At 35.4% G+C, this 10,109-nt stretch overlaps 3 protein-coding genes across 3 annotated transcripts; all 3 read right to left on the reverse strand.

The window, feature by feature from the left end:
* Positions 1 to 617: 617 nt before the first annotated feature.
* On the reverse strand, positions 618 to 1,688 carry LOC131856356 (uncharacterized). The gene has a single exon (XM_059208113.1). The coding sequence runs from the start codon at positions 1,686 to 1,688 to the stop codon at positions 618 to 620; it is 1,071 nt and encodes a 356-aa protein (XP_059064096.1).
* Positions 1,689 to 5,927: 4,239 nt separating this feature from the next.
* On the reverse strand, positions 5,928 to 6,629 carry LOC131037141 (replication protein A 70 kDa DNA-binding subunit A-like). The gene has a single exon (XM_057969187.1). It carries the CDS (start codon positions 6,627 to 6,629, stop codon positions 5,928 to 5,930), a length of 702 nt encoding a protein of 233 aa, XP_057825170.1.
* Positions 6,630 to 6,722: 93 nt separating this feature from the next.
* LOC131053774 (replication protein A 70 kDa DNA-binding subunit A-like) lies at positions 6,723 to 7,600 on the reverse strand. Its single transcript, XM_057988425.2, has 2 exons — positions 7,485 to 7,600; positions 6,723 to 7,383 (listed from the first exon to the last, which is right to left on the reverse strand). The coding sequence occupies exons 1-2, from the start codon at positions 7,598 to 7,600 to the stop codon at positions 6,723 to 6,725; spliced, it is 777 nt and encodes a 258-aa protein (XP_057844408.2).
* Between the last annotated feature and the right edge of the window lie 2,509 nt (positions 7,601 to 10,109).

Here is a 10,109-nt window from a genome sequence, read left to right on the forward strand (position 1 = left end):
GCTATTAACATCACTTGCTGATTTATAGAAAGCAATACTTCTAATGGAAGTTGTTCATTGTTGTCATATTCAGTATTTGTTTGCTTACCAACTTTAGCTAAACTTAGAGCGACAGGCAAATTTAATTATTTGAGCATTTTCCTGTTATGCAACCGTGCAGATTCATTTGTTGCAAATAAATGGATTGATGAGTTGAAATCCTTCTTTTGTTGAATAGTTAATGTTGCATTTGTCTGGCACATCAAAAACTGCCAATCATGTTGCAGTGCTTGAGCATTTCTTATGTTGTGAAGGACTATTCTGAATTGCTGTTGTCTTATAGATGCACCTTGTTGCCGGAAAATAGTGTCCAATGTTACGATAGTAGTAAAAGAGTGCTATAAACTGAGGGCTGTAGAGTGAGATGCATATATAGGTTTATCCATTATAGGGGGGAGCTGAGCAAGATCACCTACAAGAATTATGGACACCCCACCAAAGCTTTCATGTTGACTGTCAGGGAATGCTTGGCACAAATGACTATCTATCTTTAGTAGTAATTTTGGGCCTAAAAAGCTCATTTCATCTATCAGGATATATTTAATATGTTTCAACTGTTCTTGTAATGTCATTAATGGCTACCCTGTCAAAGGATGCATTTCTCTTATAGGTATGCGTAACCCTGCATGGATTGTTGTCGCTTGTATATTAAAAGCAGCAACACCTGTTGGTGCCAAAACAAGCAATGGGTTTTGCTTCACAGTTGTAGATATGTTCAATTGTTTCCTAATGCAGTCTATTAAAAATGATTTACCAGTGCCTGCAGTGCCTTGAACAATCATTCGTAGAGGTGTTGTTGCAAATTGTTTATTATGATGTTGTAGAACAATGTCAAGTGCAACTTTTTGTTTAGGCGATAGCTGAATTTTTTGTGTGTCCTGAGTTGAGATTTGCATGCTAGCGTGTTGGAATTGTAGCTTGGTTGCAGCTATGAATTGAAGAGTAGTACAATCTAATTGATCCTCCATAATAGTTGCACCCCACAAGTAGTTAATATCGTAATCACGACGGCCTAGCATTTGTAGATCATTCTGGGCAAAGTTATTTGTAGCTCCCATTCGTGATAGTAATTCCCACTCGTATAGATTTGTATCATCTTCATTTTGAGAACCATTATTGTCACTGACATCTTCATTTGGAGGGCTGCAATCATCTATAATTTGTTGGTTGTGAAGACGGTTGTAATTAGTCTTTTTAAAGTTTTTCCAATTTGTTATAATTTGTTCTTTTGAAGTTCCTATCTCAGTTGGGATGTCACGAAATGGTTTGTACAGTAGCAATTCAGACCAACAGAAAACCTCAAACTCATCGGTATCTTCATCTGGAGGTTCTCTAAACTGAGGATATACAATCACAATTGCTTTTTTATCCCTGATTTGCCATTTTGTTTTTTTGCATTGAGAATTATATGAGAACCCTTGTGCTGATTGTAACATACTTGTTGCACTTAATTCAAAAGGGCGCTGCATATAAGCATGGATATAAGTTGTGGAAAGGTCAGTTCCATTATTCGATTTTATAACATGGTGCAGTATTTTTCTGCCAACATTTAGAGAGACAAACTGTCGGCTACAACTTACAAGAGGCAATTTCTGTAACATATGGCAAGTTTCTTGTGCACTGATATCACGGTCTGCTACTATGCCCATCATAAATTTCTGATATGTTAGTAAGATGCTATCTTTAGATTTAGTTGTATTCACTATCGTTTTCAGCATTACAATATAGGATTGCGATTTGTTTTCTGATTTGGAAGCATACTTTGAAATGTATTGGAGGACAGGTTTTTTTTAAGTGACTGGTTGACAATCAATATTAGCTCTCCATAGTGAAAGCATCCAAGGATTATGAATATTCAAACGATCATCATTCCTTGCAGGTTTATAGCATGGGTTGTTGTCATTGTCAACTGTCAACGTAGACATCTCTTGTAGAACCCATGGAGCTTTGTAACGACATTCAAGTGTGGGACCTTTTTTCTTGAGGCATGTATGTTCTGTGCATTTTGTGTGCCTCTGTAAAGTATTAAGTAATGTGTCATAATCCAATGCAGGGTCTATGGAGAATGTATTTTTTGTATCAGCTAGACATGGATCATCCAATGTAGTGTAGTGCATTGCATTCATGTGGTCTGCTGCGCTGCAAGGATTCCAAGCAGAAACATATTTGTCGAAGAAAGCTTTTGCCATTTGGACCTCATTATCATATGTCCAATCAATGGTTTCCATATTTGGTGCTCCAGGGAGCCATAAGAAGCCATGAATATGTCCTGAGCCACGATGCTACCATTCATACCTATACCAATGATCTTTTGCTTGGAACAACTTTTGAATAACTTCTTCACGAAATATGGTAAATCTATTGTGAAGGTACAATGTTGTTATATGTGGATTGCAGATCACATGGTCTATAAGTTATTTTCTTGTAAACTATGTGTTTTGGCCATCATTTCTAGAGAAAAGCCTATGAAAATCAAGCCATTTAGTATCAGCTGAGCTCAATGTAAAGAACAATGTTGGGGTCCCCAATTGGAAGATCATTGCAGTAAGCTATTTTCTAGATTTACTCCAATATGCACGAGTGCCTCGAAGTGTTGCACCAAATCGCAACAATTGATTTGGCAACTGATCATCAGGAGTGTTTTGCAAGCGTTCATATTGTGCTTGCATAGTGAGTGGGACAGGCTCTCCCAAATTAGTTCTAATGAAGATAGCTGCAGATTGTTGCGCACGATGTCTCATAATTAGATTGTAAATATAATATCAAAATCTGACATGCTGTCCAAATCTTTGATCAGCATATCTCATTAAGTGGAGAGCATATTCATGTAAATGAACATGTTTGATACGTGGCTGAAGTGGAAGTGCAACTCCAGATGGGAAAAGCGTTGGGAATGCCATGCTTAACAAGCCTATCGTATTATATTCATTTATCGGAGACAAGTTTATTTCAGGCCAAGGGACATTATTATCAGTATCAGCATCTAACTGCAAGGTTCTCTTAATTGTATCTAGTTCACGGGTTGGAGCAGGCAGTTTTGGAATAAAAAGATGATGAACTTCCTGCATCATATTCATTGCAATCGTCAAAAGGTCTTCTATTGGTGGAATAGCTATCACATCAGTATCTTCTTCTAAAGAGTGCAACAGATTTGATATATCTGTTGTAGTATCAGGAAGCAAGTTGACAGCATCAAAGTCTATGACAACATCATTATAGTACTGGTCATGTTGAATTTTATAGCTCAATGCATCCATAACATGGAATTTATTTACATAACAATCATATTTTTTGCCTTGTATATTACTTCGATGGACAATAAGAACTTCAAGGTCTTTTTGTTTTCGTGGCAAAAGCTTTGCAATTTCTGAAATATCTTGGGGAAAACTTATAGTGTGACCAGTGTATTTGTATTGGCCACCTCTTGCATGTCTGACTTGCAAAACAGGAGCAACCCTAGCTATAAGCATCTCCTCTACTTGGGTAAGTTTTTTTAACACACCGGGTTGCTCACCTGGGTCCAAGTTATTTGCCAAAGAGAACACCACTTTCAGAAAAGCATCTGGAATAGACAATATGTTGTTGGTTCTTGCGTATTACCATTCCAATATATCTTTCCTTACAAATACTACATGTTTGAAGCATGGACAATTAATCAATGCGATGGCGGGAGGATTGCAATGTTTGAATGTACTCTATAAAAGAGAAACAATTTGTTGTGCATTGATGTGTTGTTGTAGTCTGCAATATTGCCTGATGGTATAGAGGTTGCATGTTTCATGCTGCATGTTTTTGTTGTAGTTTGCAACTATTCAAGGAAGGTTATTGTATTTGTTGCGAAACAATGTTGGTTGGGTCACATGATAAAGGAAGGTTCTGATCCAGAATAAGTGAATCTGAATCTATCATCTGTGGGGTTTTGCATGGTGCAGGCACATGCAAAAGCATTTTGTGGTTCATTTGCTCCAGGCGACGCTTTTTAGAGATTTCTTCTCTATGTTTTGCATAATAGCAACAATTTCGTTCTCTCTTTTTCGCTTTCCTAAGATTGCATTCTTGGGTTGTGGTCTGCATTAATATTTTAGACAATTTAAATGAACAGAGCATATTAGATTTTGATGGTGCAAGAAACAACTATTAAAAACAATGTTTGAAACTTGTGTTTGATGCAATCTTTGAATTGCATATGTTAAATACTTTTGCACAAAATTTAAGAACATAACTATACATGTATTGATACATGCATGCACATAAAAGAATATGGATAGTCACAAGTTTACTTACAATATGCAGGCACGCAACTTTCAAGATATAGAACGTTGAGCATGTGCATATATATCCACCGTGACTATCTTCCTTCCTATGTACATGCATGTATGTGCATATGTGGTTGTATGAATGGGAGTTTGTAGCTGGACAGGACCATATGTATGCATATGTATTCCATGCATGGAAGTTTGTAGCTATCTAAAACTATATGTATGCATGTGTGTGTATGCATTTTTTTAAATGTATATAGCAATTTCTATGATATACACATGCATGTGTATGTATTTCTACATAGGAGCACAAACCCATGCATATAATCATTTATGCATTGATACATGCATGCACATAAAAAATATGTTACACACAGATTTACTTATATATGTAGATACACAACTTTCAAGATATATAAGGTTGTGCATGTGCATATATATCTGTTGTGAATGTTTGCCTTTGCATGTACATGTATACAAGTGCATATGTGGTTGTATGTATGCAAGTTTGCAGCTGTGCAGGACCATATGTATGCATGTATGTGTATGGAAATATATGTAAATGTATATAGCAATTTATATGTATCTTTGTATATCGTGATACATAGATGGAGATGTAAATGATTATGCATACTAGTAAATGCTTGAGAGAACATATAAGGCAACATATATTTGCATAAACCTAATGAATACAAAGAAAGTATATGAAAGTTGTTGTTTTCAAAAGAGGAAAAGGGTGGTGAATCTAAGTTTTAACTGTATGTCAATTGGCAAGCATGCTCAAAATTGTAATTTCAATTTATAGTTCAACAATAATGAGAAGCAGAAGTGTGTTGGACCAAGCATTAGAACATATCTAAAAGGATTGAAAACAATACAATAAAAAAAAGAGACAGGTCAACTAAATGCTTTGAATATTTAATAATAGTAAACATAAACAACATCAGACAAGTCATTGACATTGCAGATTATAATTTCAATTGGACAGATGTAGTGCGGTGGAGTAGCATAATTTAGAAATTATGATTTGGAGGCGAAGGAATTTGTTAAAACAACATAGATTGAAGCTATTGGTTCTTGTTTCAATATTTGCACGAATGTCCATTCTGTATGGTTTCTTTCTTATTATGTTTTTACAGCATAGTATAAATACAGATATACAAATCAAGAATATCTAGAAAACATGGATGTTCAACAACAACATAACATTAAAAGGTACAAAAGGATATAAAAGAAAAGATGCAAAGAAGCAAAACTGCATTCGATATATTTTAGAAGCATGGAAGCATTGTAGAACAAAACAACAATTGGTTTGACTAGGTAAGATGAATAATTCTAGCAAACATAAACAACTTTAAGTAGAAGTAACTATTGGAGAATTTTAGATCAAAACCAATGTCGAAAACCAAAAGTTTCGGACAGCCCAAAAAAACATGAGTTTAGATAGCACTGATATATGCAACCATCAATAATTCAGTTCTATTTGCTGATTACCAACAAAAACTACTAACAAGCTATCTATTCTATAAAGGTTAAAAGGCCGATGAAAACCATCACTATCTAATTAGTCGGGAACACTGTAGCTGTGCTCATCCGAGCAATCTCTACAAGCAGAAGAGTACATTTAGCCTAGAAATTGATATTCGTGACTTTGGTAATTGTTGCTTTGAGCCTGGGCTCTGAATTGTACATGTCTGTTGTAATAGAAAGTGTGAAAACAAAGCTAGATAAAAGGACACCCTTGATAATAGTCTGAGGTGTTCTCTTTGTAGTTAAATCGTACTGCAGCATGTAAAGGTCCTTGGCAGATATTTGCAGCAAATTTGTGCCAACCTCATCAAAGGCAGTAGCCCAAAGAGTGCCTATATGATCTTGGAGCTTCATCTGCAATAAGTATTTGTAATTGCATTCTGGCACATGAGTTTGGCATCTTGAACAAAACCATACATTATCATTTTGCTGGACACATTTCTTTTTACACTCTTTGCCATTAATTTTCAAAGGGCACGCTGGATAGCAAAAAGAATCAGTTTTAATGATTCTCACAGCAGCCCTGATAGTAGTTTCAACTGTTTCAGAGAGAACACTTGTACGTTCTAAAACAGCTGTGATTGTCATCCTACTGTATTGTGAGTTAAGTTGTCCAGCAACACAAGACAGTGTTAAAAGGTCATCTGGAATCTTTCCTCTTGATATAAGTGTCTCTGTTTCAGGGATAGAAGGGTTTATAGCTAGAGTTGTTGCAGTGGTTGTGTTAATAACCTTTCCATTGAAATAACCAACCCGAGCATTTCTGACTGCAAGGACAACAGCTGTTTGGGTTGCATGCATGTTCTTCAAATCTTCACCCACCCCTTGCCATGTTGCTCCCCATAAGTTAACATCGATAGTAAAAGTTGAGATATCATTTATTTTGACAATTCTCTATGTTACTTCGCTGCCATCTTTTCTGCGAATTAATGAGGGTTCTCCAACAACAACTACAATACCAATAACATCAACTAAAATGTTGTTGGTGCAGTATGTAATTTCATTAATCGGTGTGAAACGCGAATTATTTCCTTGGCTATCAACAACAGCATCACAACGCTTCAATACCGAATTGTTGTCCAAAGTTATCTCAAGATGACTGTTAAGCTTGTTCCATTTTGTGTTAGCTTCTTTAATGCAACCTTTTGATACAGTATAATATGTTCCTGCTTCAACCCTATGATAATGCATCTCTGCTACATCGCCAAAGCAAGTTATTCTAATTTCAGTGCCTTCATCATCTATCATGTCAAAATTAAACACTTGGCCAGTGGACTTTGGTGTACTATATTGATGCATCTTCCTCTTGTTTGTCACACGCCCCTTAATCATCCAATTATTTTGATAGGGGTTCAAGGCTTTAATCGGGCTGATATTAACAGAAGATTCGCACTGCACAGGTGGGAGGTGTATTCCAAATTTAAGGGAACGTTTGGTTGTGGCAGGTGTGTCCCGACCCAACATTTGTTGTTCTTGCTCTTTAAACAGATATCTAGGTTTTCCAAGCAATGGAGAATTTGTAAATTTGACGACAAGGCTGAATATTACTATAGTCCTATAAAACGAAGAAAGCAAGAGGTTGAATAATCTGGATAGTGTGCAAAGGGAGATTTCAAAAGCCAAGGAGAAACCATCAGAACATATAGAGGGCCCTACCTTGAGTTCCAAATATTTCTACAAGCATAAGCTGTCAGTGATAGGATAGAGCCTATCTTTAATGTCTCTGAAAGCAGCAAATCACTGTACTTAGGCAGGAGGATCGCCAATTGCATGTGCGTGGCATCAGACAAAACAACCCTATATCAGGCACTATCATCTTCTTCGGCTGTTAATTTTTCAAAAGACAAAAGCTGAAGCACTAGAGAGGGGACATCATCTCCAACGTTGATGCACAAGATTGCATGCGGGGTCAATTGTAGTTGTGGTTGCACTTCCTACAAGGATAGTAGAAGAAAACCAAATAGATACACAAGGTTATGTACATTCGTATGCATAGGCATGGGTACGACAACCTTTTTTTTTTTGGAGCTTCCAATTTGTATTACTATCTATGTGTGCATTTCTTTATAGTTGTTGTTTTGTGTGCATGGACAGACTATAGATTGATGTATTCACTCATGCAAATGTGCAAGGACAATGCTGAGAGCACCTCTATCAATATATATATATATATATATATATATATATATATAAACAGATTTAAAAAAAAAAACTTGAAACAGTGACATATGTTGATATATGAACTTACATTGATGGATGACAATGCTTCGCAAAAGAAAAGAACAAATAGAGATATAATGATTGTAGTTAAGATGAATATGAGAAGACATATGAACGAATAAGCTCACCAAAGTTTCTGCAGAAGGCTGTTCTGAGCCATCAAGAGAGGCTGTCGCGGATGACATTGGGGAAACTATTCTCTAGAGATGAGGAATGGGGCTTTGTACGGTGAAATAGAAAGTCTATGTCACAACAATAAACATAAGCGATCATATTTTAATGACAAGCACAATTCATATTACACTTGAGGACAAGAGAAGACAATACCCAAAAAAAAAGCACAATAGAAGTTTTGGCTATACCAATTTGGATCAACAACACACACGAATGCATACATGTAGAAGACAACATTTGTACATACATATACAACCACAAGTTAAAAAATGGATATAGACATTGCACATGTGGAAACCTTTAAAAATACATACATATCAATATAGATGCACACACACACACACACACACACACACACACACACACACACACACACACACACACACAGAGAGATATATATATATATATATATATATATATATATATATATATATATATATATATATATATATATATATATATATATATATATTGCCTTAGTGTGGAGATGGTCTGTTAATGAAGCAGCTGGGGAGGATTCAAAAGACTGAACGCATATATGGTTTGTTAAATCATTCATTTGTATTGTATGAAATTCTGAAGTGTATGAGTTTGAACCCTCTCGATATGTGTCTAACATAGAGATCCCAAACCAAAGCTTCAGTCCAACCAACATACCCAATTCAAATTAACAAAATAACAATCCTCCCAAATTGAATGACATGGGCACCAAAACCAAAATGAAACAAGTGCTGAAATGCAGTTGGAGTTCCCAAAAGTATATGCCTACCAAGCAGAACAAGGAATGCAGCAGAATTATAAATAGTATTTATTTATTAAAAATGTTGGAAGAAACATCATGCTAATACGATAAACTGAGGCACGCAAAAGAATGCAGCAATGGTCTTTGATAATCAATAGTTGGAATACAATCTTCAAACTATTTGACTTGAACATGTATGTCGAAAGCAAGAGGGAAAGCCAAAAATGAACATTGCAATCTTGAAGAGGTCACAAGACATAGGAAATTTTTCCCTTTGGGCAGCCAATTCTCAGGTTGTTTGTTATGGAGATAAAGAATTGCAACTTTAGGCTAATAAATCGTAAGAAGAATCCACAGCAAAGTGTACATATTTTTCTATACATATGTATATATACACAAAGGAAAGCAAGATTTTATTCTCCAAGCACTAATATCTAATAAATCGTAAGAAGAATCCACAACAAAGTGTACATATTTTTCTATACATATGTATATATACACAAAGGAAAGCAATATTTTATTCTCCAAGCACTAATATCTGATGTATGGAAAATTTTGATCAAGCAATTTTTTGTAGAAAACTTGAATTACACTGAGCTGCCTTCTATTTATTGTTGAGAATTTTAGTCTCCATCTTACAATGTATGGAAAATGTTGATCAAGCTATTTCTGTAGAAAACTTGAATTACAGTGAGCTATCTTTTATTTATTGTTGAGAATTTTGGCCTCCATCTTACAATGTGGTGTTTTTTTCTTGTAAAACTTAGTCTGGAAATGCATCAAATTATACATCTAAGTATTTACATAATCACCAAAAGAGGCCTTTACTGATGGCTAAAAGACTATGCACAAATATACACCTGTATTGCACCAATCACCAGCCAATATACAATGTATGCTACTCTTAGAGTAGTCTCTATTATAAATTGTTCTCAAATGGAATATATAGGATATATGTTCATTTTAGACAGCTTGCAGTATATGCACGCGTGCACACACGCACATAGCTTGCGGTATATGCACACATGCACATAGCATTAATATCTGATGTATGGGAAATTTTGATCAAGCAATTTTTTGTAGAAAACTTGAATTACACTGAGCTGCCTTCTATTTATTGTTGAGAATTTTAGTCTCCATCTTAC

This window comes from Cryptomeria japonica, chromosome 7 (genome assembly GCF_030272615.1).
Source record: "Cryptomeria japonica chromosome 7, Sugi_1.0, whole genome shotgun sequence".
Taxonomy (NCBI): Eukaryota; Viridiplantae; Streptophyta; class Pinopsida; order Cupressales; family Cupressaceae; genus Cryptomeria; species Cryptomeria japonica.